At 37.1% G+C, this 26,745-nt stretch overlaps 1 protein-coding gene across 2 annotated transcripts in view; it reads left to right on the top strand.

The window, feature by feature from the left end:
• Positions 1-26,745, top strand: part of RALGAPA1 (Ral GTPase activating protein catalytic subunit alpha 1) — a 325,621-nt gene that overhangs the window by 67,127 nt on the left and 231,749 nt on the right. For both annotated transcript variants that reach the window (XM_072629732.1, XM_072629733.1), the window contains exons 11-14: positions 4,664-4,861; positions 21,677-21,817; positions 23,037-23,185; positions 24,282-24,411. In XM_072629732.1, coding sequence (XP_072485833.1) covers positions 4,664-4,861; positions 21,677-21,817; positions 23,037-23,185; positions 24,282-24,411 — 618 coding nt within the window. The remainder of the gene's footprint in view (positions 1-4,663; positions 4,862-21,676; positions 21,818-23,036; positions 23,186-24,281; positions 24,412-26,745) is intronic.

Below are 26,745 nucleotides of genomic sequence, written 5' to 3'. Positions count from 1 at the left end.
TGGGGATACAATCCTAGAAGTGGTATTGCTGGGTCAAAAGGTATGCACATTTTTGTAGCCCTTAGGGCATAGTTCCAAATTGCTCTTCAGAATGGTTGGATCAGCTCACAGCTCCACCAACAGTGAATTAGTGTTCCAACTCTCCCACATCTTCTCCAACATTTATCATCATCTTGTTTGTCATGTTAGCCAATCTAATAGTATACTTTCTTAGAGCTTCTCCCAACCTATTCCTAAAGAGGGCAGGACTCTCCTCTGATACTTGTGTAATTGCTCTTAATTTGTCATAGCTCATTTGTTTCTTTGGGCTACCTTTTATGAATTCTAGGAGGCAGGTGATCTTATGGTCCCTTCCTTCCCGATCCTCATCATCAAGATAGTCCCAAGAGGGACGATAACTGTCCTAGGTGGATAATGGGCCAGTGGATCTGGCTTGATCATCATTGTATTTCTGGGCATAATCCCAAATCATTCTCTTTTCCTCAGTGTAACATGAGGTAGAAATAATAAGGTTGATGTTGTCCCAGGTTAGGTAAAATTGTAAGGAAAAGGGGATAAATCCTTCTATAAATTTGATGGGGTCTCCTTAGTAGATGCCCAATTTCTCTTTAATTTGGGCAGGGTCAGACACTGAAAAAAAAACATGAACTCACATCTTCTCTTCCCCCAACCTCCTCCCCAGGATCAGGGACTTATCTTAGAGGGAACATCAGAACAAATTGAAGGGGATTTGAATGGGAGTGCTAAAAAGGGGGTTCCATGTCTGTTTTTTGAGGTACTTAGCATCAGGTGGTCAGGAAGGGAGTATGAGAGAGGCTAAGGGACTCAGAAAAGCCTTTTTGGGGTCTGGGTAAGGGACAAGAGGTTTAGGAGTAGTGGGTGAGGATTTAATCTTATATGTGATTGGATCATCTAGAATGTGGAGTTCAGGATTCAGTGGCTTCCCAAATTTGGGGGGTTTGGGGCCAAATTGAGAGCACGAGGAGCATTTTGCAAGAATCACAGAGGTCAAGGTCATGGGAAAAAGAGCCATGAAAGTTTGGACATAGGGGACCTCAGTCCATTTTCCCTCCTTGCAGTAAAAAAAAGATCTAACTACAAAATAGTATTGTAATTAAGGGAGCCATTGGCAGGCCACTTTTCCTGATTCTCTAAGTAATATTGTGGCCAGCCTGTATTACAGAAAAAGATTAGATGCCTTCTCTCAAGGCGCCCCTTCCCAAATTTTTGCCAGTGTCTTAAGAGGCAATCAAGGAGAGAATACGTTGGAACAGAAATATCCTGTCCTATGTCCAATATCTTGCAGCCACTCACCTCCTCTTCAGCATCCCAAAGGGGGAGAATGAGGGAAATTGACTAAATGAGAGATGTCCCCCTTCAAGGAGCGAAGAACTGTTTGGCTTGACTGTTTAGATACCCACAATGCCACTCCAGGTAATCTAGGTACATTGAGTGGTCCAGCCATGGGACACAGACAAAGGGGAGGGGAGGGGAGGAGGAAAGAAAACCTACCTGTTGACTAGGAGAAGATCCAACCCTTGGACTACTTCCCAGTCAGGGAACTAAATGGTAGATCACGTTCAGAATTGAGTTGTCTGAATTAAATGGTGGGCTAGTTTGGGAGTACTTAGCAGTTTGAGAAAAGACAGTGAGTTACATTAATACACAAGTTCAAGGGTATGCTACTAAATGGGCAGTTAACCACAGGGAAGGATGTCAGGAAAGGGGAAGCAGATGTGTTGGGTACTTTACAAAACAATTCAGGGATAGGGTCACAAAACAAGGACTTGCAGCATTCAACGATATGGGCACAAACCATAGGGGTTAGTCATATACACAAAAAATATTTTCTTGTCAACAGATAGAGCCCCTTGTTACTGGGCAGATTTAGATTTTGTCAAGGCTGTCATTGTTGCTGGGTTGAAGTCAACCTCATCATGAAGTCTAGGCTCTTTTTATTTCTTTTCTTTCATTCTTAAAAGTTTTCTCCTCAATCTTTTTGAAGTCAGTTGTTTTTGCTATAAGATAATTTACATTTTGGGGGCATTTTTTCATTCTTTTGACTTTGTTTTAACATTTCTTATTATCACATGGAGTCACTGGCTTTTATTTCATTTCTTCAGATTCTCAGGAAGTTGGTTTTTTTTTCTTGGTTAAGGTTTTTAACCCCATGTGCCACACTATTCATTCTCTTTACCAATCTTTCCATATCTTATTTTCCCCCATCTTTCTCCTCTAGCTTTTTTTTCAATCATTTTTAGCTTAAAAAAAAAACAAACTTTAGCTTTTTCAGGAATTCCAGTTGAATAAGATGTGCTTTGCTTATAAATATTTCAGAGTTTTCCTCTTCTTCTGAGTTTGTATCTTCAGTTTATCTGTCAGTGCAGTAATTCTCTATGGTGGGACTTTGTTAGCTTTTTCTACTAGCCTGCTTCCTCATTGCAAATTTTATGCTAGGACCAGACCCTGTACTTTCAGGAATATCTGAGCTGAGTTTTTGTTCTCTTTGGACCCTTGGATGTTTTCTTGGAATATTGAATGTTATATTTACCAAAATCTCTAGGGATTTGCAAGCTTTTGATGTTCCCCAAATTCTTTGATTCAGGGCAAAGTCTTGAGTGCTGCTTTCTCTTCATCTGATCTGTCCAAGTTCCTGACATGAGTCTGTGTCTGAACGTGTAATACTGGAGTTCCTTTTGGTTGGTGGCTCTAGGAGACTTCTGCAATACTCAACCATTGCTAGTCAGCTAAAAAACTTTTGTAGGCTCAGAATGATAGAATTTTATGCTTACCTACTTTGTGTTGGTAATATTGTAGCATTAATTGCATCTGCAATTCTTGATCCTTTAAGTAATATTTTGGCCAGGCTGTATTACAGAAAAAGATGAGATGCCTTCTCTCAAGGTGCCCCTTCCCAAATTTTTCCTGATGTCTTAAGAGGCAATCTAGCGGAGAATACATTGGAACAGAAATATTCTTTCCCATGTCCAGTATCCTGCAGCCCCTCACCTCCTCTTCAGCATCCCAGAGGGGGAGAATGAGAGTTGACTAAGTGAGAGGTGTCCCCCTTCAAGGAGCGAAGAACTGTTTGGCCTGACTGCTTAGAAGTCAGATACTCACAGTGCCTGGAGTGGTCCTGCCATAGGATACAGACAAAGGAGCATCTCCAGTTAATGGGAATTGATAGTTAAACCAAGAGAATATGATGTATTTAATAATAACAGGAGATAGAGGGATATTTTTTTAACCGAAAAAAGGCAGCTGCTAGAGGGACTACTTTTTCAGGTTTATTCACACATCTAAATAGTACAAGTTTAATATTTGTACTTTTTCCCGAAAATTTTGATCTTTTATGTTTTTTTTGGACTTCACCACCAAAGATCCATGTTCATTAGGATCGGTGTTCTTCGTACGAGTGCGTATTGTAACACTTCTATGTTCTAGTCTTTTATGAGTTGCTGTAGCCTCAAATCATCACATAGCCATTTGCATATAAGCATCTCTAAACTTAGGTAAGCATTCCTTAGATCATAGACTCACAGTCAATTATCACTCCTCCTGCTTTGAAACCTTTCCACCTTAGTGAGATTTATCAGATCATGCATTCTTCTGGAGTAGTTTTTGAAAACTTTGGGTGCGGGAAGGAGATCACCTCAGTTCCATGATGAATTCACATAATAGGACCTTACTGGATAATTTTTCTTTATGTGCTTAAAAAAGTTTACATTAAATGTAATTTTCATTCTCTTGAGGTCACTTCCTCCCTTTCCTCCATCAAGTGGAAAAATAAAATTTTACGTTGAAATTTTGAATATATTGCATGAACTCTGGTTCATTGTCATTCCAGTTTGGTTAGTGAGACCTCACTATATCTCTTGTTCATTTTTTTCAGTCATATCTGACTTTTACTAATCCCATTTGGAGTTTTCTTTGCAAATATACTGGAGTAGTTTGTCATTTCCTTCTCCAGCTCATTTCGCAGATGAGGAAACTGAGGTAAACAGGGTGAAGTAACTTACCCAAGGTCACACAGCTAGGTCCGAGGTCAGATTTGAACTCAGAAAAATGAGTCTTCCTGACTCCAGGCCCGGCACTGTGCCACCTAGCCTGTTTCCCTACATCTAATTGATCTCCGAACCAACCCTGCTCTTTGATTCTAGCAATTTTTTGATTTGACACGTAAGTATTCTCCACCCTTTGCATCCTTTGCTCTGGAAATTCTCATCCAATTAACACAACTGTTGCTTTTAGAAAAAGCCCGTCAATTATCCTGACCTATTTTTCCACTCACAGTCCTTGTGATTTTCCTGATCATGCCCCTTTTCTTGGCTACTACTCCTTCTGTGTGTTGTCTCCCATTATTAGAATGTAAAATATTTGAGGGCTGATACTTGTCTTGCTTTTGTATCTGCACAGTGTCTAGATATGGTAAGTGCTTAATAATTCTTTCATTTGTTAATTAATATCGTAAGTTTACTTGACAGTTGTTTGAAAATGGAGGCAAGAGAGAATGTTATTCAGACCACAATTTAGTTGGTTTTACTCTTTGGGGAAATTTTTATATCTCACATTCTGTATCAGAATAAATACATACCTGCTACTTCAGCAAAGGAGAATGTTGCAATATCTGTCATCATAGTAATGTTTTTGTGTTTTTGACTAGGCATTTTTATTACCAATTTGTGAAGCAGCTGCCATGAGAAAAGTAGTGAAAGTGTATCAGGAATGGATTCAGCAGGAGGAGAAACCTTTGTTCATGCAGGAGCCTGAGGAAATCGAGATTACTTCTGCAAATTTACCTTGCATGGAGAGTGATGTAGAAGCTGACGTTTTATCAGAAGAAGGAAAAGAAAAAGAGGAGGTAAAATTAAAGGGAGTGTGTGTGTGTGTGTGTGTGTGTGTGTGTGTGTGTGTGTGTGTGTGTGTTTCATAACATGTAGAACTTAGTCACTTTCCAGAAAGTTTTATAACTGTGTTAATGTATTTTGCCAATTAGGAAAGTAAAAATATAATTCAATACAATTTATAATTTAGTTAATAAACCTTTACCTTTTGCTCACTCATGAAATGTGGCACTATTGTTTGATATTATACATAGGAAAGAATATTTTTTTTAAAGTATTGGTGGTTAAATGGTATTTACAAATTTATGTATACATTAAAATTATATTGTTGAAATGCAGTTCAGGTTCATTACCTGTTCTGTAGTGTTATTGAAGGAGAATGTCTTGTTGGAACTCATATTGTTTTTGGTAGTTATGGTTTCTAGTTCTCTTTTCCTCTTTTTAACTTATTATACCATTCATTAGTCAGATACATAAATGCTATTTTGTTAAATTTAATTAGTCATATCATTTTAAAAAACTTTTCAAATGTTAGGTCTTATATCCCCATCTAGGTTAGTTTAAGTTCTTGAGGGCAGAGAACATGTCTTACGCTTCTTTGTAATGCCTACCATAGAGCTTCATATTTCATATTTGTTACTTAATAAGTAAAATGAAGAAAGTATCTTTGTTTTTTAGATAGCTTGATCACTTAGGCAAGTGATTTCTACCTCTCTCGTGGCTCCTCTGTCTCTTTTGCTGGATTGTCATATCATGCCTCCTAAACATAGGGTATTCTATGGGTTCTCTTCTCTGTATGTACTATTTCACTTGATGATCTCATCAGCTTCTATGAATTTAATCAGCATTTCTATGCTGATAATTCTTAAATCTACCTGTCTACTCTTAACCTCTCATCCTGCATCTCTAACTGCTTTTCACACATCTTGTACTAGATGTCTAGTAAACATCTTAAACTCAGCATGTCCAAAACTGAATTTATTGTCTTTCCCCTCTAAAGCAATCCCCCTTCTGAACTTCACTACTGCTGTCAAAGACACCACCATCCTTACAGTTCCCCAGGCTTGCAACCTAGATGTCATCCTTGCCTCCTTACTGTCTCTCACCTCCCATTTCTGATCTGTTGTTGAGGCCTGCAAGATCTCTTGAACTCCCCCTTTAATGTTGGTGCCATTTTGGTGTAGTCTCTAACCACTGCATGCCTGAAGTAATTGTTGTACTGTCTTGGTAGAGTTCTCTCTACTCTAATCCATCCCCTATTCAACTACCAAAGTAATTTTCCTCAAGCGCAAATCCAACCGTATCACCCTCTCTTCAGTAAACTCGTGTTTTCCTATCACCTCCAGGATCAAATAAAAAACTATCTGGTGTTCAAAAGCCCTTCATAACCTAATTAATCCACCCCTTTATTTGACCTCCTAGCTCAGTTTAAAACAGGTACCTGGGTTTGGGAATTTCTAGAAAATTTGTACTCAAAAAAATGATGCAGTCACAAGTTTTATTGTTATATATGACACAGCAAACAGACAAAGCATATGCACATGCACACAACATGTGGCAGTTTAAACAGTCGGGTTCATTCTCATGGATGAAAGAAACTCAGCATGAGGAGGAGGGACAGGTTAGGGAGGAAACACACAAAGTTGGGGTTCATATGGCGAGATTAGATACCTTAAGAATGAGGTTGATTGAGAACAGGTAATCAGTGCCAGATGTAGGAGAGGGCTTTCCTAATCAGACCAAAATATGGTGGAAAAGTTTTGGGGTTCCTTATCAATACCAGGCTTGAGTGAGTCTTGGATAGGGGAATTTCTTGGTTGATTGTTGTCCTTCGTTCTTGAAGGACCAAAATGACATAAAGTCAAGTTTCAGTGTGTCCAACTGTGATCAGACCAATACGAGCTCGGAATGCTCTACCACAGATCACGCATAAATAGTTCACGTGAAATTTGCAATGGCTACTCTAAATTTGTGCATCCTGTGTTTCCTTGGAGCTATTTCAGTTCTTCTTTGTTCATAGAGCACAGGACCTTCTCTGATGTGGGCATACCATCCTGTGCCAGTGTCTCCCATGTCACATAATTCCAGAGTTCCTGAGAGAGACCTTGAGAGTGTCCTTGTATCACTTCTTCTGAACACCATGTGACTGCTTGCCCTGCTGAGTTCTCCATAAAATAGTCTCTTTGAGAAGCGTAGGTTTTGCATTCGAACAACATGACCTGCCCATCTGTGTTGCGCTCTCTGAAGCACAGTTTGAATGCTTGGCAGTTTAGTTCAACTAAGGATTTTCTGGTGCCTTATCTTGCCAGGTGATCTTTGGAATCTTCCTAAGACAATTCAAATGGAAGCGATTCAGCTTCCTGGCATGGCACTGGTATACTGCTCAGGTTTCATAGCCATACAATGAGGTTAGCACAACAGCTCTATAGACCTTCAATTTGGTAGTCAGTCTAATATCCCTTCTCCCCCATACTTTCCTTCAGAGTCTCCCAAACACTGAGCTAGGTTTGGCAATATGTGAGTCAACCTTATTATCAATGTGTACATCCCTGGAAAGTACACTACCAAGGTAAGTGAACTAATCCACAGCATTCAAAACTTCTCCATTGCTGATGGAGCATCTGTGTTTTCTTGATGTTAATTCTTAGGCCAAAATTAAGCAGCAGAGAATTGATCCATACTTTGTTGCATCTCAGCTTCAGAGGCTGCATTGAGGGCACAATCATCTGCAAACAGAAAATCATGTACCACACCCTCCCCTTTGGTTGTGGCTGGTAGTTTTCAAATTGAAGAATTTACCATTAGTGCGGTAGCTGACCTTGATGCCATGTTCATCCTTATTGAAAACATTTGACAACATGGCTTTATTAGTACCACAAATTGGTGGAGCTAACGTAACTTTCTAAGGCAGCAAAAGGAGAATGACTCAAGGGTCCTGTTGCAGGTGAAGAATTCATCCAGTCAAAAAGCTTCAAGCATTCTTGACGCAGAGTTAACTGTGGGAAACTACAAGTTGTCTGTTTTACTTATGTACTGCTATGGGCCTTAAAACCATAATACTAAGTGACTCCATGTTAGAGTCCTGTCATTGTAAGTTTATCAATCCATAATCATACCATCAAAGAAGAGTTGACAGTTATCATTATAATCACTTAAGTGTTTACAAAGTGTTTAAGTGCATAATCATTTGAGTAGTTATAAAGATGTTATTGGATTGAATTTTGTTTTCATTTTTTTCATTTTAAATTTATTTATTTTTAATTTCAACATTCACTTCCACAAGATTTTGAGTTCCAAATTTTCTCTGCATCTCTACCCTCCTCCCACACCAAAACAGTGTGCATTCTAATTACCACTTCCACCAATCTGCCCTCCTTTTCTTATCCCCATCCCCTCTGTTTTCTTGGAGGGCAAGATAGATTGCCAGTATATCTTATTTCCCTGTTGCATATAAAAACAATTGTTAACATTTGTTTTTAAAACTTTGAATTCCAGCATCTCTCCCTTCCTACCTCCCTACTCATCCCCACTGAGAAGGCAAGCAAACATAGGTTATACATGTGTGGTTATACAAAACACTTCCATAACAGTTGTATTGTGAACTATACTTCCTTCCATCCTATCCTGTCCCCCATTTATTCTACTCTCTCTTTTGACCCTATCCCTCAGCAAAAGTGTTTACTTCTAATTACCCCCTCCTTCCATTTGCCCTCCCTTCTATCATTCTCCTCCCCCAGTTATCCCCTTCCCCCCTACTTTCCTATGGTGTAAGATAGATTTTCATACCAAATTGAGGGTGTGTGTTATTCCTTCCTTAAGGCAAATGTGGTGACAGTAAGGTTTACTCTTTCCCTCCACTGAAAAAGCTTTCTCTTGCCTCTTTTATATGCGATAATTTACCCCATTCTATTTTTTTCCTTTCTCCTCCCAATATATTTCTCTTTTAACCTTTAATTTTATTTTTTTAGATATCATCCCATCCTATTCAACTCACCCTGTGCCATCTGTCTATTTGTATATAATCCCTCCAGGTACCCTAATACTGAAAAAAGTCTCAGGAGTTATAAACATTATCTTTCCATGTAGGAATGTAAACAGTTCAACTTTAGTAAGTCCCTTATGACTTCTTTTTCCTGTGTACCTTTTCATGCTTCTATTGATTCTTGTATTTGAAAGTCAGATTTTCTATTCAGCTCTAGTCTTTTCATCAAGAATGCTTGAAAGTCTCTTTTATTGGATGACCATTTTTTTCCTCTGAAGTATTATACTCAGTTTTGCTGGGTAGGTGATTCTTGGTTTTAATCCTAGTTCCTTTGACTTCTGGAATATCATATTCTAAGCCCTGTAGTCCCTTAATGTAGAAGCTGCTAGATCTTGTGTTATCTTGATTGGATTTCCACAGTACTCAAATTGTTTCTTTCTGACTGCTTGCAATATTTTCTCCTTGCCCTGGGAACTCTGAAAATTGACTATAATAATTCCTAGGAGTTTTCCTTTTGTGATCTCTTTCAGGAGGTGAATGGTATATTCTTTCAAAACCTATTTTACCATCTGATTCTAGAATATCAGGGCAATTTTCCTTGATAATTTCTTGAAGGATGATGTCTAGTCTAGTTTTTGATCATAGCTTTCAGACAATCCAATAATTTTTAAAATGTTCCTTCTGGATCTATTTCCTGAGTTAGTTGTTTTTCTAATGAGATATTTCACATTGTCTACTATTTTTTTATTCTTTTGGTTTTGTTTTGTAATTTCTTGATTTTTCATAAAGTAATTAGCTTCCATCTGCTCCATTCTAATTTTTAAGGAATTATTTTCTTCAGTGAGCTTTTGGACATCCTTTTCCATCTGGCCAATTCTGCTTTTTAGGACATTCTTCTCCTTATTGATTTTTTTTGGATCTCTTTTGCCCTTTGGGTTAATGTAGTTTTTAAAGTGTTATTTTCTTCAACTTTTTTTGTGTGTCTCCTAAAATTTAGCAAGCAGTTGACTTTTTTTATGATTTTCTTGTATTACTCTCATTTCTCTTCCCAATTTTTGCTCTACTTCTCTTACTTGATTTTCAGAATCCTCTTTGAGCTCTTCCGTGACCTGAGACCAATTCGTATTTTTCTTGGAGGCTTTGAATGTAGGAGCTTTGACTTTCTTGTCTCTTTCTGGTTGTATGTTTTGATCTTTCTTGTCACCAAAGTAAGATACTATAGTCTGATTCTCTTTCCTGTTTTTGTTCTTTTCCCCAGCTGTTTACTTGACTTTTGAGCTCTTTGTCAAGGTAGTTCTTTGCTTCTAGTGCATGTGGGGGTATACTGTCAGCCGCTCGATCCCTCCCTAATCTGTGGACCTAGAACTACGGAAATAGTTTCTGCCCCTCCCACTGTTGCTGCTGCCACACGCTCTTTCACCCCCTTCCCACCATCTTGGGCCTGGGGCTGGACCACTCTCCTCTCTCACACAGGTCCCACAGGTTTTTTTCCACTGACCTTCCAATTTGTCCTCAGCATTTTGGGGTCGTGAAGTCTGGAAACCACCACAGGTGCCAGAGATTCATTCTCCCCAGCACTGCTCCGATCCCATCTTGCTGGCATGGCCCACACTGGACTGTGCTGTGCTCCCAGCAGAGTGTGATAGATGCTTCCTGTAGATCTTCTAGGCTGTCTTGGGCTGGAGATTTGCTTCACTATGTCATTCTGTTGGTTCTGCAGCTCCAGAATTTGTTTGGAATCATTTTGGCTGGGTTTGGGGTGAGAGCTGTAGCAAATCCCCCATCTTGGCTCCGCTTGTCCTGTTTTCATTTTTTAAAAACAAATTTTTATTGATCTCTTGTTTTTATGTTTTCACCTGCATTTCTCACTGTGTCCCTCTCACCCTTACTTAGAGAGCCATCTCTTTTAATAAACAATTAAAAATAAAGGGAAAAAAATAAACCTAGTTCAAAATATTTTTAAAAGCCTAACATGAAACTCAATGTTTCAGTTCCATGGTTCCTCACCACCACAAAGAAGCAGCAGGAAGTCTCTTTCATATCTCTTCTTTGGGACGAGGTTTAGTCTTATAATTTCAGTGTTCACTTCTGTTGTGTTATTATTCTTTTGCATTGATTTAGTCATTGTCACAAATTCATATTAGTCTTTCCACAGTTCTTTGTATTCAGTATATTCGTAATTTTCACAATAATATTCCATTAGATTAATATACCATAATTTGTTTGGCTATTCCTTAATCAATGCTCATCTACCTTATTTCCAGTTTTTTGACAAAAAACAATGCTGCTCTAAATATTTTAACATATGTAAGGTGTTTCTTTTTGTGATTCTCATTGTTGGGCGCATATCCTATCTGTGTAATCTCTGGGTCATGGTTATGGATATTTTTTTTTCAGATCCTATCTTTATATGGTAATTATTTCCAAACATACTCCATTACTTCCCCAATGTGTCTTTATAAAACAAACCAAAACACAAACAAAAAATAATCAAATGAAAACAAGCAAAATATATGTTAACCCAAATCAACTGACACATTACCCACATTTAACAGTATATATAGCATTCCTTGCTTCTAGTCTCCTACCTCTCAAATGAAATGATGAGGGGCATTTCCTCCTTTTTCTACAAGGTGACAAGCTGAGCGTAAATGAAGATGAAATTTTATCCCACATCCTCAGAATAAGTATTTGAAACCAATTGTGATATAGGATTAAAATCCTAGTTTATCTCCATTTTTTCTAATAGTTTTCTAAAAACTATCCAAATATCCAAACAGGATATTTTTTTTAACTCTGAATAATTGCTTCACAGACTAGTTCAACTAATTCATAGATCCAGCAGCAATAGTTCAGTATTCCAAGATACTATATGGGAGATAAAGCCTCAGGAGCATTTTATATTTCATTTCATTTCTTTTATGATTGTTAATATGGAGTAATTTCCAGGTAATTAACTAGTCTGGAATTCTTTTGAGGACAGTTTGTTATTAATTTGGCCAATGATCCTGACAATTTTCAAATGAACCAGCCCTACCTATATACTTAGTATAAATCCTACCTGGTCATATGTATTATCATGGTGATACGTTGCTGTAATCTCTTTGGTAATGTTTTATTTAGAATTTTGGCATCAATAGTCATTAGGAAAATTGGTCTGTAATTTTGTTTCTCTGTTTTGGCTCTTCTGGGTTTAAGTACCAGCACCATATTTGTGTCATAAAAAGAATTTGATGGGACTCCTTCTTTGCCTATTTTTCCAGATAGTTTATGTAGTACTAGAATTAATTGTTCTTTAAATGTTTAATACAATTCACTTGTAAATCCATCTGGCCATGGTGATTTTTTTCTTAGGGAATTCATTGATGTCTTGTTCAATTTCTTTTTCTGAGATGGGGTTATTGAGGTTTTTTATTTCCTCTTCTGTTAATGTGGGCAATTTATATTTTTGTAAATATTTATATGTTTCACTAGGATTGTCAGATTTATTGGCTTACAGTTGGGTGCTGTAGCTTGTAATTATTGTTTTAATTTCCTCTTTAATTGGTGGTAAATTCACCTTTTTCATTTTTGATACTTCACAGTTATGATTACTAACTATATATTTCCCTCCATCCTATTTTTCCCCCTCTTTATACGTCTGTCCCCTTTCATGCTGTGCCTCCTTACCGGTGTTTTGCTTTTGACCACTGCCTCCCTCAGTCTTCCCTCCCTTCTATCAGACATATCCATTTTCTTTTGCTTTCCCCTCCTGCTTCCCTGTTGTGTAAGATAGATTTTATACCCAACTGAATATGTGTATTATTCTCTCCTTGAGCCATGTCCCATACCGGTAAGATTCAAACAGTCCCGTACTTTCTTTCCCCTTACTTAATATGTCTTTTGTGCCTCTTCATGTGATATAATTTACCACATTCTGCCTCCCCTTTGTTCTTCTCCTAGTACAGTCCTTTTTTTCACTTAAGTTTTTTTTTTTTTTGTATTATCACATCAAAGTCAACTTATGTCCACAACTTCTGTCTATAGATACTCCTCCTAAGTGCTGTAATAGAGAGATGCAGTTCTAAAAAGTTTCAAGTATTGAGGGTAGTTCAAGTCAAGATGGCAGAGTAAAAGCAGGAACTTGCTTGAGCTCTCCCCCAAGCCTCTCAAAATACCTGTAAAAATTAACCTAAACAAATTAAAGAGCAGCAAAAGCCACAAAATGACAGTCTAAAGCAAATATCCAGCCCAAGAAAATCCAGAAGGTCAACAGGAAAGGTCTGTTACGCGAGGCTGGGAGAATCCACTGTGGGATGCCCAAGGCAGGACTGGTGCTGATGTTAGGGCACTGAATCACTAGCAGCTGCAGCAGTTTCCAGACTTCTCAACCCACAAGCACCAAAGAGAACTTTGAAGGTCAGTCAAAATGGTATCTGACCTGGGTGAGACAGGAGCATGGTGTGGTCCTAGATCCAGCCCCAGAATGATGGGGGAATTGAGCAGCTGATCAGAGGGGGATTGTAGAGATCTCTTTGCTATCTATGAGAGAGAATTCTCTTCCTTTGCCCATGGTTGGATCTGGGTTGCAGTCCTGGCTGGCGGTCCTGGGGCGAGGAAGAGTGCTGGCATGATGGAGCATGTGGTGGCAGTGGAGAGGGAATCCTCCTCATAGTTCCAAGCAAAAAAAAGTGCTTATGGTTCCTCACAGACCAGAGCACAGGACAGGAAAGGAATAAATACCTCTCCTTTGGGAAACACCACCTTGGAAGAACTGAAAATTTACAGATCCCTAGAAATATCTCTGAAAATAGCTGCATAAAACTCTTAAAACATGGGGTAGTACTCCCATCCACTTTACAAAGAGTTCAAAAGTCAAGTAATTGGCTGGGAAAATGAGCAAACAACCAAAAAAAAATCACTACAAGGAAGATGAAAACATACAACCAGAAGAAGACATGAAAGTCAAAGCTCCTACCTGTAAAACCTCCAAGAAAAATATGAATTGGTCTCAGGCCATGGAAGAGCTCAAAAAGGATTTTGAAAATCAAGTAAGGGAAGTAGGGAAAAATTTGGGAAGAGAAATAAGAATGATGCAAGAAAATCAGGAAAATAAGAGTCAATGGCTTGCTAAAGGAGACCCCCAAAAATGCAGAAGAAAATAACACCTTTAAAAATAGACTAACCCAAATGGCGAAAGAGATCCAAAAAGCCAGTGAAGAGAAGAATACCAAAAAAAGCAGAATTGACCAAATGGAAAAGGCGATCCAAAAGGTTACTTAAGAAAATAATTCCTTAAAAATTAGAATGGAGCACATAGAAGCTGATGACTTTATGAGAAATCAAGAATTTATAAAACAAAGCCAAAAGAATGAAAAACTAGAAGACAATGTCAAATATCTCATTGTGAAAACAACTGACTTGAAAATAGATCCAAGAGAGATAATTGAAAAATTGTTGGACAACCTGAAAACCATGATCAAAAAAAGAGCCCAGACATCATCTTTCAAGGACAACTGCTCTGATATTCTAGAACCAGAACGTAAAATAGAAATGGAAAGCATCCACCAATCACTTCCTGAAAGAGATCCCCAAAGGAAAACTCCTAGGAAGATTGCAGCCAAATTCCAGAGTTCCCAGGTCAAGGAGAAAATATTTCAAGCAGCCAGAAAGAAACATTTCAAGTTTTGTGGAAATACAATCAGGATAACACAGTATTTAGCAGCTTATATATTAATGAAATTGGAGGGCTTGGAATATGATGTTCTGGAGGTCAAACAAGGTAGGATAAAAACTAAAAATCACCTACTCAGCAAAACTTATTATAATCCTTCAGGGGAAAAAATGTATATTCAACGAAATGGAGGATTTCAGCCATTCTTGATGAAAAGACCAGAGCTTAATAGAAAATTTAATTTTCATACACAAGAATCAAGAGAAATGTGAAAAGGTAAACAGGAAAGAGAAATCACAAGGGACTTATTAAAATTCAACTGTTGCTATTCCTACATAGTAAAATATTTGTAACTCATGAGACCTTTCTCAGTATTAGGGTAGTTGGAGGGAATATATACATATATATGTTTGTGTGTGTTTCTGTGTGTGTACATACCTATCTATACATATATATATATATGCACATATACATAGAAAGTACAAGGTGAGCTGAATATGAAGGGATGACATCTAAAAAACAAAATTAAGTGTTGGGAAGAATGTACTGGGAGAAAGAGAAAGGAATATGTAGAATGTAGTAAATCATCTCACATAAAAGAGGCAAGAAAGAGCTTTTACAGCATGGAGGAGAAGAGGATGGAGGTGAAAGGGAATAAGTGAGGACTCTTATTTTCATTGGATTTGGCTTTAAGGGGGAATAACATACACACTCAGTTGAGTATGGAAATCTATCTTTACCCTACAGGAAAGCAAGGGGGAAGGGGATTAAGGAGCGGGGATAATCACAGGGACAGCAGATTGGGGGAGGGGGTAAAAGCAAACCTCCTTTTAAGGAGGCACAGGGTCAAAGGAGAGAATAGAATAAATGGAGGGCAGGATAGGCTAAAGGAAAATATAGTTAGTCTTTCATAACATGACTTTTTTTTTTTATTTGTCGTTTCTAAAACTTTGAGTTCCAACTTCTCCTCTTTCCTCCCTCCCCACCCATCCCCATTGGGAGGGCAAGCAATTCAATATAGGTTATATATGTGTAGTTTCGCAAATGACTTCCATAATAGTCATGTTGTGTAAGACTAACTATATTTCCCTCCATCCTATCCTGCCCCCCATTTCATCTATTCTCTCTTTAGACCTTGTCCCTCCCTAAGAGTGTTGACTTCTAATTGCTCTGTCCTTCCATTTCCCTCCCTTCCATCATCCCCCCAACCCTGCTTATCCCCTTCTTCCCTATTTTCCTGTATTGTAAGATAGGTTTTCATACCAAAATGAGTGTGCGTTTTATTCCTTCCTTGAGTCAAATGTGATGAGAGTAAGCTTCACGTTTTCCCTCTCACCTCCCCTGCCTTTTCCCTCCATTGAAGTCTTTTTCTTGCCTCTTTTATGAGAGATAATTTGCCCCATACTATTTGTCCCTTTCTCTTCCCAACATATTCCTCTCTTACCCCTTAATTTCATTTTTTAGATATGATTCCTTCTTATTCAACTCATCCTGTGCTCTGTGTGTGTGTGTGTGTGTGTGTGTGTGTGTGTGTGTGTGTGTGTATAATCCCACCAGCTACCCAGAGACTGAAAAAAGTTTCAAGAGTGACAAATATTGTCTTTCCATGTAGGAATGTAAACAGTTCAATTTTAGTAAGTCCCTTATGATTTCTCTTTGCTGTTTACCTTTTCATACTTCTGTTGATGCTTGTGTTTGAAAGTCAAATTTTCTTTTCAGCTCTGGTCTTTTCATCAAGAATGCTTGAAAGTTCTCTATTTCATAGAAAGACCATTTTTTCCCCTGAAGTATTATACTCAGTTTTGCTGGGTAGGTGATTCTTGGTTTTAGTCTTAGTTCCTTTGACTTCTGGAATATCCTATTCCATGCCCTTCAATCCCTTAATGTAGAAGCTGCTAGATCTTGTGTTATCCTGATTGTATTTCCACAATACTTGAATTGTTTCTTTCTAGCTGCTTGCAGTATTTTCTCCTTGACCTGGTAATTCTGGAGTATAGCTACAATATTCCTAGAAGTTTCTATTTTTGGATCTCTTTCAGGAGATGATTGGTAGATTCTTTCAATGTTTATTTTGCCCTCTGGTTCTAGAATCTCAGGGCAGTTTTCCTTGATAGTTTCATGAAAGATGATGTCTAGGCTCTTTTTTTGGTCATGGCTTTCGCATAGTCCCATAGTTTTTAAACTGTCTCTCCTGGATCTGTTTTCCAGGTAACTTGTTTTTCCAATGAAATATTTCACATTATCTTCCATTTTTTCATTCTTTTGGTTTTGTTTTGTGATTTCTTGGTTTCTCGTAAAGTCATTAGCCTCCATCTGTTCCATTCTAATTTTGAAAGAACTATTTTCTTCAGTAAGCTTTTAAACCTTCTTTTCCATTTGGCTAATTCTGCTTTTTAAAGCATTCTTCTCATTGGCTTTTTGAACTTCTTTTGCCAATTAGCCTATTTTTCAAGGTGTTATTTTCTTCAGCATTTTTTTGGGTCTCCTTTAGCAAGGTGTTGACCTACTTTTCATGCTTTTTTTGCATCTCTCTCATTTCTCGTCTCAATTTTTCATCCACCTCTCTTATCTGATTTTCAAAATCCTTTTTGAGTTCTTCCATGACCTGAGACCATTGAATATTTAATTTGGATGTTTGGGATACAGAAACCTTGGCATCCATATCTTTTCCTGATGGTAAGCATTGTTTTTCCTCATCAGAAAGGATGGGAGAAAATATCTGTTCACCAGGAAAGTAACTTTCTATAGTCCTGTTTTTTTCCTCTTTTTTGGTCATTTTCCCAACCAGTTACTTGACTTTTGGGTCCTTTGTCAAGAGTAGGGTATACTCTGGGATCTATAAGATCTCAGTTCCTCCAAGGTGGCACAATCAAGCGTGTACACTAGTCTGGGAGTAACCAGAAACTTTTGTGCCCAGAATCTGTGAATAGTAGTAGAATTTCCTCTTCACTACCACCTGGCCTCCAGTTCCACCAAGTCAGCACTGGGGGCTGAGATTCTGATGATCTGCTCAATTCTCCCAGGAGCATTAGGTGGGGGCAGGGCCGCCACACAGGGCTGAGGTAAGAATGAGCTGCTCAGTTCCCCCAGGAGTTTTACAATCCAGCAATGGATGCAGGCTGCTGTGGGAGCTGCTGTTGCCCAATGCAGCCTCTGTCGCCGGCCTTGCCAGTGCTATGGGAAGACCCTGCTACCTTCTTCGTCAGCTGAAAAACCCTCTTACTAACCTTTGGTGCCTGTGGTTTGAGGGATCTGCAAACCATTGCTACTGCTACTGGGGATTCTGCCCCTAAGGCCTGCTCGGGTCCTCCTCCTGGCTCTGTGCTGAGGCCAAGGCTGGGCTGGCCTAGGCTCCAGTCCGCATCTGGTGCGACAGACCTTTCCTATTGGAAAGGCTGGGCTGGAACTCTCCTGGGTCACCCTGGGCTGGAAATCTCCTCCATTCAGTTGTTCTATGGCTTCTGCTGCTCTAGAATTTGTTGAGAGTCTTTCTTTAAAGGTATTTTATAGGCTGTGGGGGAAGAGGTAGTGTATATGCATCTTTCTACTCCGCCATCTTGGCTCCGCTCTCATAACATGACTGTTAATGGAAGTGTTTTTGCATTAGTATATATGTATAACTTATGTCGAATTCCTTTCTTTATCAATGAGAGTGGGTGGTCAAGGAGGATGGGAGAGAATGTGGATCTCAGAGTTTTCAAAGTGAATGTTTAAGATTGTTTTTACATGCAACTGGAAAAATACTATATGCAGGCAATGGGGTATAGAAATCTTGCCCTGTAGGAAAATAGAAGGGAAGAGGGGATAAGAGAAGGTGGGAGGGGGAGGTGATAGAAGGGAGGGCAGATTGGAGGAAGGAGTAATCAATGCATGGTATCTTGTGGTGGGGGAGGGGAGAAATGGTTAAATATTTGGAATTCAAAAATCTTATGGAAGTGAATGTTGAAAACTAAAATAATTTTTAAGAAAAAGTTATAAGCATCATCTTCCAGTGTAAGGGTGTAAACAGTTTAATATTATTGAATAACCTGTTATTCTTTAAAATTTCTTTACTATTTGCCTTTCTATGCTTTTCTTGAATCTTGTATTTGAAGATTAAATTTTCTCTTCAGTACTCATCAGGAAAGTTTGAAAGTACCCTATTTTATTAAATGTCCATTTTTTTTTCCAGAAAACATAATGTTCAGTTTTTCTGAGTAGTTGATTCTTTGTTGTAATCCCAGCTCCTTTGCCTTCCAGAATATCATATTCCAAGCCTCTCTGATACTTTAATGTAAGAGCTGCTAAGTCCTGTGTAATGCTGGCTGTGACTCCTTGATATTTGAATTGTTTCTTTATGACTACTTGCAGTATTTTCTCTTTGACCTGATAATTCTGGAATTTGGCTGCAGTATTCCTTCAAGTTTTCATTGTGGGATCCCTTTCAGTGGGTGATCTGTGGATTCTTTCAATGGCTATTTTACCCTCTAGTTTTTGGATATCAGGGCAATTTTTCTTGAAAGATTTTGTCTAGGCTCTTTTTTTGATCATTTCAGGTAGTCCAATAATTCTTAAATTGTCTCTCCTTGATGTATTTTCTAGGTCAGTTATTTTTCCCATTTTACATTTTTACCTATTTTTTTCTTTTCGTTTGACAGATTCTTTATATCTCATAGTTTTATTAGCTTCTGAGTTGCCCAGTTCTGCATTTTAAAGAATTATTTTAATCAGTTAGCTATTTCACCTCCTTTTCCATTTGGTCAGTTTGACTTTTTAAGGAGTTTTATTCAGTGGATTTTTTTTTCAGTCAGTTGAATTTTTAAATCATTGTTTTCTTCACTCAATTTTTGTACTTCTTCCAAGCTGTAGACTCTCTCACATGCTTCTCATAACTTTTTCCATTGTGTCTTCTACCTATTTTATTTGATTTTAAAATTCTTTTTGAGCTCTTCGAGGAAGGTTTTTTGAGCTCAGAATAATTCATATTCCCCCGTGAGGTTTCACATGTAGACATTTTGACATTGTTGTCCTTCTCTGAGTTTGTGTTTGCATCTTCTCTGTCACCGTGGTATCTTTCTTTAGTCAGGGCTCTTTTTTTTTTTTTGCTCATTTTAAAAAAGTTGAGCTCTGTTCCTGGGGCACAGAAGTCACCGTCCCAGATTTCTTGTGCTGGGGACCAGGTGTATCCAGGGCTTGAGGTGCCAGCAACTTGCCCACTGCTCTTGGGTGACCCATCCTAGTCACATCTGTTGTGCTCAAGGTTTGGGGTATTTCAGTTTGCTTGCTGTGCTAGGGCTGGAGGCCTCCCATTTGGCCAGCTGAGTCAGGACCTTGGTTGCTGATATGAGCTCTGGCTATCAGCTGCCCACTGGCTTATCCAGTCACCAGTTGCTAGGTTCTACTCTCTCTGTACCCAAGCAAAACAGATCTTTCTTGAAGTCTTTCCAAGTTCTCTTGGGCTGGAAAATTGTTTTCACTATGTCTTTGCTTTCTCTTCATCCAGGTCATGGCAATTTACTGTGGGTGGCTCCCAATGGCTATCTTCTCTCCTCTTGTTTTTCCCCTTTCTTCTCCTTAATATCTCTATGATATTTCACTTAGAGATCTCATCGATCTCCTGTTCTGATGATTTCCAGATCTACTTATCCAGTCCTAACCCCTTCTTATAACTTCCATAATGATACCTCAAATTTCCTATTTGACAACTCAAACACAATGTCTTCCAGATGACTTAAACTCAATATGTCCAAAACTGAACTCAGTGGTACTTTTCTTCTTTCCACATTTGCCTATTACTGTCAAAGTTACTGCCATTCTTTCTGTCATTTGTTCTTGCAACCTAGGTGTCATTCTTAACTCCTCACATGTTCTCATCCCCCCATATCCATTCTGTTGATAAGTCCTGTTGATTCTGCTTTCATAATATGTCTCACGTTTCCCGCTTCCGTCTTCTGACACTGCCTCTATCCTGGTACAGCTTTTGTCACCTTATATCTGTACTACTGCAATACAGTTGGTTGCTCTCCTCCCACCAATCACCACCCCTCCTCCCCCATTCCAATCATTTCCAATCCTCAAGTACAGATGTGACCATTTCAGTAAACTCCTGTAGCTCTCTGTGACATTAGGATCAAATATAAAATTTTGTGTTTGGCATTTACAACCTTTTATAACCTAGCCATTTTCCTCTCTTGCTAATCTTCTTACACTGTGCTCCCCTCCAAGTACCCTGTGATCAAGTGACATTGACTTCCTATTTCTCGACACAGGAGACTCCATCTCCCAACCATGAGCATTTTTAACTTTCCTCCATGCTTTCAATGTTCTCTCTCAGTATTATCCTTATTTCTTGGATTCCTTCAAGTCCCAGCTAAGAATCCTACTTCCTCTGGGAGTGTTTTTCTGATTCCACTTAATGGTAGTTTCTTTCCTCTATTGAGTATCTCTAGTTTTTCCTACTCATATTTTTTTTTTATAATTGTTTCCATATTGTCTTTCCCATTAGATTCTTATCACTTGAGAGCAGGGACTGTTTTTTGGTTTTCTTTGTATCCTCAGCACATAATAGTTTTTGTACATAGTATGTGCTTAATAAATGCTTATTTCATGACTAATTGACCCACAGTTATTCTACTTCTTTAAACAAAAGCTGCGATGTTCCTTTATCATTTCATCTCACTTTATGCCTTCACCCCTTTTAAACCTACTCTTTACTCTCACCTCTCAGTACTTACCTCTCAGCAAGTAGGTGATCACCCATTTTCAGACTTCCCTTTTTTGCCTTCCTCAGTCTCAACCATTTAGTTAATCATATAACTTCTATACTATCCTTTACTCTCTAATTATTTATCCCTTTATCTTGTCATAGCTCATCCCTTGTTAGACTTCAGCTCTGGATTACTCCTCACCATCTGACTTTTCTGTACCTGCTCAGAAAGGAGTTGGAGGAAAATTACATAACTGGGACATTATAAATGTATGTTCTCCTACTCCCTAATTGATTCCATATCCGATTTTCCATAGAAGCTATTAAAAACCTGTTTTTGTGGTCCATATTGTTCAGTATAAATAAGTAAATTTTATATTTTTATCACCTCTGTATATTTTTTCTATTTTTTGAGTATGTGTGTTGAGCTTATAGAACTGCTATGGCATATCTGACTTCTGTAATAAGTTAAATTAAGAATTCTTGATTGGGACCTTTATTTTATGCTTCAGGAAAAAGTGACCAAATCATCTTGTCATGTCCGAAATTCCAATTGGACAAAAAATGGCTCCTATCAAAATACTCTCTATAAAGGTTCTGACATGGAGGATGCAGACCAAAATATACGAGCAGGTGCCCAGTTAGTATTTCAGGTAGGTCCCTTTGCTGGTTAATTTTTTCAAATATCTTTTCTTGCAATAAAGGTTTCCTAAAAGTTTTATTGATTAATATCTTAATTGTACCATTTTGGGTAATAGTGCTCTCTATTCTGATTAATTCTGAAAACCCTGTGATGAGATGAATAGAGTATATATGACATTCTTTGAATTATTTTTCAGAAAATTGTGTCTTGTTTATTTATGATTCTTATTGATTAATAATTCCTGAAAATTAAATTTACATAATTATCATGATTCTTTTATATCAATTTAAATGAGAGCTTTTGTAACTCTTCTGTTTTAAAAACAAACAAACTTGTTTTCGCTTTTCTCCTGGTATGTAAAATTACCTATATCCATTATTTGGTTCAATTCTCAATTCTCAATACAAATGATAATTTATCTATGCTAGATGTCATAGGTATTGCTAGAGTCAGCCAGAAACATTTGTTAAATGCTTTTCTGTGGGGCTGGGGATACAAGACAAGAGTGAGAATAATCCTTGTTCTCAAGGAACTTTCATAATACACAAAATGTAAAATAAGTATAAAGTAGGTAGCAAGTGAGGGCACTAGATCGGAAAGGAATCGTGTTTAAGATTATGCTCAAGCTGTGCATTGAAGGAGCTTAGGGATTCTTTGGGACAGAGTTGGGGAGCAAGTGCATTGTGGACATTGGGGACAATCATTGCCAAAGACAGGGAGAGAGAAGATGGAGTGCCATGCCATTGGTAAGGAACAGAGTAAAGTCCAGTTTGGCTGGATATAGAGTGCTGGAAGAGAAATAATATAGTAGGTAGATATTAAGATAAGGATCAAGTTTTGAAAGGCTTTCAAAACTAATAGCAGGGAAGTGCTGAAGTTTATTGAGTAGGAGAGTGACATGGTTAGATCTGTGCTTAAGGAAAATAATTTTGGCACTGTGTGGAAGATAGAATTGATTGGGGAGACTTGAAGGAGGGAAAATAATTTGGAGGCTATTGTAGTAGTAGTCCTAGGTGAGTGAGGATAATAGGATGAAATAAGGTGGTACCTTTGTTAGAATCATCTTAAGGATCTCATTTTTACAAAACATCTCAAAACTTATAGTTAGTCTTGTGAATTTAATGATTAACGACTTTAATTTGTTCAGCCATATTTGTTGCCCTGTAATTTAAATTCCATTATCAGCATATATTACAATTTTTGATTTGTTTGTTCGTTTTTTCTTCTAGGTTTTTATAGTCAACTCATCAAATATATTTCTTCTTGAACCTGCAAATGAAATTAAAAATCTTTTGGATGAACACACAGATATGTGTAAACGTATTCTTAATATTTATCGATTCATGGTTGTACAAATATCAATGGATAAGAAGACTTGGTAAAAAGTTCCATTATCTTTTGTATGTTTTTAATGTCTATAGAAATATGTATCATTTGTAAGAGGAGTAAGCATAGACTTATTTTGAAAATCTCCTTTAACAGTATTTGAGCACCAAAAAATTATTCACCTCTCTAATTGATTCATGTTGTATTCATGTTGTGTCAGATTTTAGATATTGAACCAGATTTGGGTTGAGGCAAGTTGTGATGTAATGATTTAATTAACAATTTTTTTTTCTTTAATCAGTTACATAAAATACCTGATAAACATTTAAAAATTCACACTTGCCTGCATTGAACTCTTTTTCTTAAATATAGACATGTTCTACTATAGTGCCTGTTGGAAATTTTGACTAGTACCTGGGCAGTATGTAATTTAACCACAAAAGAAGAAAATTTAAACTAGAAAATTGTCTTCATTATCTTTGTAATTGACTTCATAAAGCATATTGTTCTTTTGTCATTATTCATTTGTAAATATAATTATTTTTTTTAATCTCTTGAGTTCATCCTCCTTTTGCAGAAAAACCTTGGTAGCCAAAACTAAGATCTGGTTCTGCTTCTGACAAATGCCTCAATACCTCTCATTACATGTTTGCTACAGTTTGGCCTACAGCAGAGCAAAAAGGGGCATGGATTCAGTTCATTGCTAGGCTAGCTTTAAGCTTCAAACTTTAAACTCTACTCTTCCCTCTTTCTCACAATGATTGGTATAATTTGGGAACTTACAGAGGCAAATAGGGTAGTGTCATGTTCTTGACAGCATGGACACTAATTAATAAGTTAATTTTTATATAGCACTCTTAAGGTTTACAGAGCACTTTATGTGTATTATCTCATTTGATCCTTGAGCTTATAAGGAAACTGAAACAAGGAGGGTTAAATGACTTGCCCAGAATCCCACAATGTGTGAATATATTAGACAGTACTTGAATTTAAATCTTCCTGACTCCAAGCCCCAAACTAGATACCACCTATCTGCTTCCATAGCGTTATTCTTGAATTCAAATATATTCAATTTGAAAGGTTAAGTATTAATCAGAAGTAACTATTCATAAGTAGGAAAGGTTAATATTTCTTTTTTCTTCTTTTAGGGAACAGATGCTGCTTGTATTGCTCAGAGTCACAGAATCTGTTCTGAAGATGCCATCACAAACTTTTCTGCAATACCAAGGAAGAAAAAATATGACACTAGCGGGTCGACTTGCAGGACCTCTTTTTCAGGCAATTAATTATTTTTTCTAAAAGTTTAATGTAAACTTTTGAATTAGTTTCAGCTCAACAGCATTGTAATGTCATTTGAGAAAGTTTTAATGTGGATGACACCATTTAAAGAGCTCAATAGCGAAATTGTAGCTTAAGCAAGAAAACAGTTATTCTCTTCCCCAAGATCTATTAAGTCATGCAACCGTGTAGAGAATCTTTATGCACATGGATGTAGAACATTATATTATGAATACAGTTTATCATCTTAATTATAACTATGACTTCTTTGTGAATTATTGAGAAAGCAATACAAGATTGTATAAGTAATGCTGTTATTATTTTGTTTTAGTATTTCCATATATCCAATATTACAAGGAAATACTTTTTCTTGAAAGTATCTCTACTTCAAATGAATGGACATACCATTGTTGAAGAAAAAATATTGATAATGGACTCATCTTTTTTAAAAATTTATTTGTTTTCAGTTTTCTACAATCACTGCCATATATCTTAGCTTTTCCCCCCTCCCATACCCTTCCCTCCCTGAGACGACTTGCAGTCTTGTATAGGTTCTACACATACATTTTTATTAAATACATTTTCACCTTGGTCATGTTGCATAGAAGAATTAAAATGAATGGGAGAAATCATGAAAACAAAACTAAACATAACACAAGAGAAAATGGTCTGCTTCTTTCTGTGATCCAGTTCCGTACTTCTTTATCTGGATATAGAAGGCATTTTGCCTCAAGAGTAATGAACTTATCTTTTAGGCAGAAATCTATCTAATATCCAAACTGGCAAAGTCCCTTTTTATCCTCTGACATTTCTCTCATACAAGACTTTTTAAAGGAACATTTGTAGGAATCTTGAAAAAAAACATGGTTTGGGGTTATTATTCTACTCCATCAAATGGAACAATCATCACTGAATCTATTTAGAATGCTCCTGGACAATCATCCTTTTTAGACTACTTCTCATTTTTTGACCTCTCTCCCATTGGCTTTTTGATAATAATCAAATGGACCTCCCTCTAAACAAAGTGCTTATCGCGTCAGAATGGGGGGAAAGGTACTGTCCTTAGGTGGATCATAACTTCCCCTTCTGACGATGGAGAAGGCAATGATCTTAACTAGACAAGAGTTATTTCTTGTTCTAAATTTGGTTATCACCCTTAATCCATTTTTCAGTGCTTTAGTTTTTTATTCTTGACTTTGTATATACTTTCCTAGAGGGAAAAATCTAAAAAGGATTTTAGGGAAATATTTGCTTCTTTATATTCTTGGTTGAAACATAAAAGGTTTTTTAATATACTTCCACAGTATTTTATTTGTAATATAAATTGTTGCTTAGTGATGCTTAAATTATAAAATGTGAAATGATGTTTTGTTTGCCTTTGTATTTTCAATTAAAAAACCCCAGCTAAAACTTAGCTGTTACGAAATGCTAGGATTAATTCATACAGTGAATACAAATCTTACTAGGTTGAGTGATGATGCCAAGTAAAAGTTTTCATTAGTATAGATCTTCCAGTTCTGACTGTTCATATAACCTTTGATATTTAAAATAGGTTTTATCTGGGAAGGAAAAGAAGCCTTGTACATCAAACTGTTTTTAAACCTGGGCAAAATATATACCTAAGCCCCTCTTGAAATGATTTAAAATTCTTTGAAGTAAAACATCTTTCCATAGGTCCATTTTTATTGTTTTGTTATTGTATATGTTCAACAGTACCTAACAGTTATTGTAAATAATTCATTATTCATGTGGAATTTTAAAACTAAGCTCATTGCTGAAATCCATGATTACTCTAAGGGTTTACAAATACGTAACTTATAATGTGAAGTATATGTAGGATTAGATGTTTAGAAATATATGTATGGCGTATACATATATATGAACACACATGCATATGTATGTACATGTGTACACTTGTATGTACATATATATCTATACCCTATATGTATGCCGTATATTCTGCAAATCTGAACTTTCATATTTGATTTATTTTATAATGTATGTAGTATACATGTGTACTATGTAAGCATCATATGTACTTATTAGATATACAAAAGTATAAACTTAAAAAAAGGATAATTCAGATGTGAATGTGTGTAAGTCATATTCATTAGACAGCCTTTGAATATTTTTAGCTCTTAATAAATTTGAAATAGACATTTTTTATGGAGAGTTTGCCCTTCATTTTGTATAGAAATGACATAAAACATTTAATTACATTTTATATAATGTGAATTCTCTTCAAATTTGTGAATGATTGAATGAAGGGTAAAAACTCCATCAAAAAAATTCCATTTCAGTATGGACAGAAAGCCGGTATTGGTTGTGGTCAAA

This window comes from Notamacropus eugenii, chromosome 1, assembly GCF_028372415.1.
Source record: "Notamacropus eugenii isolate mMacEug1 chromosome 1, mMacEug1.pri_v2, whole genome shotgun sequence".
Classification (NCBI taxonomy): Eukaryota; Metazoa; Chordata; class Mammalia; order Diprotodontia; family Macropodidae; genus Notamacropus; species Notamacropus eugenii.
This window is presented reverse-complemented; position numbering and strand designations above follow the sequence as displayed.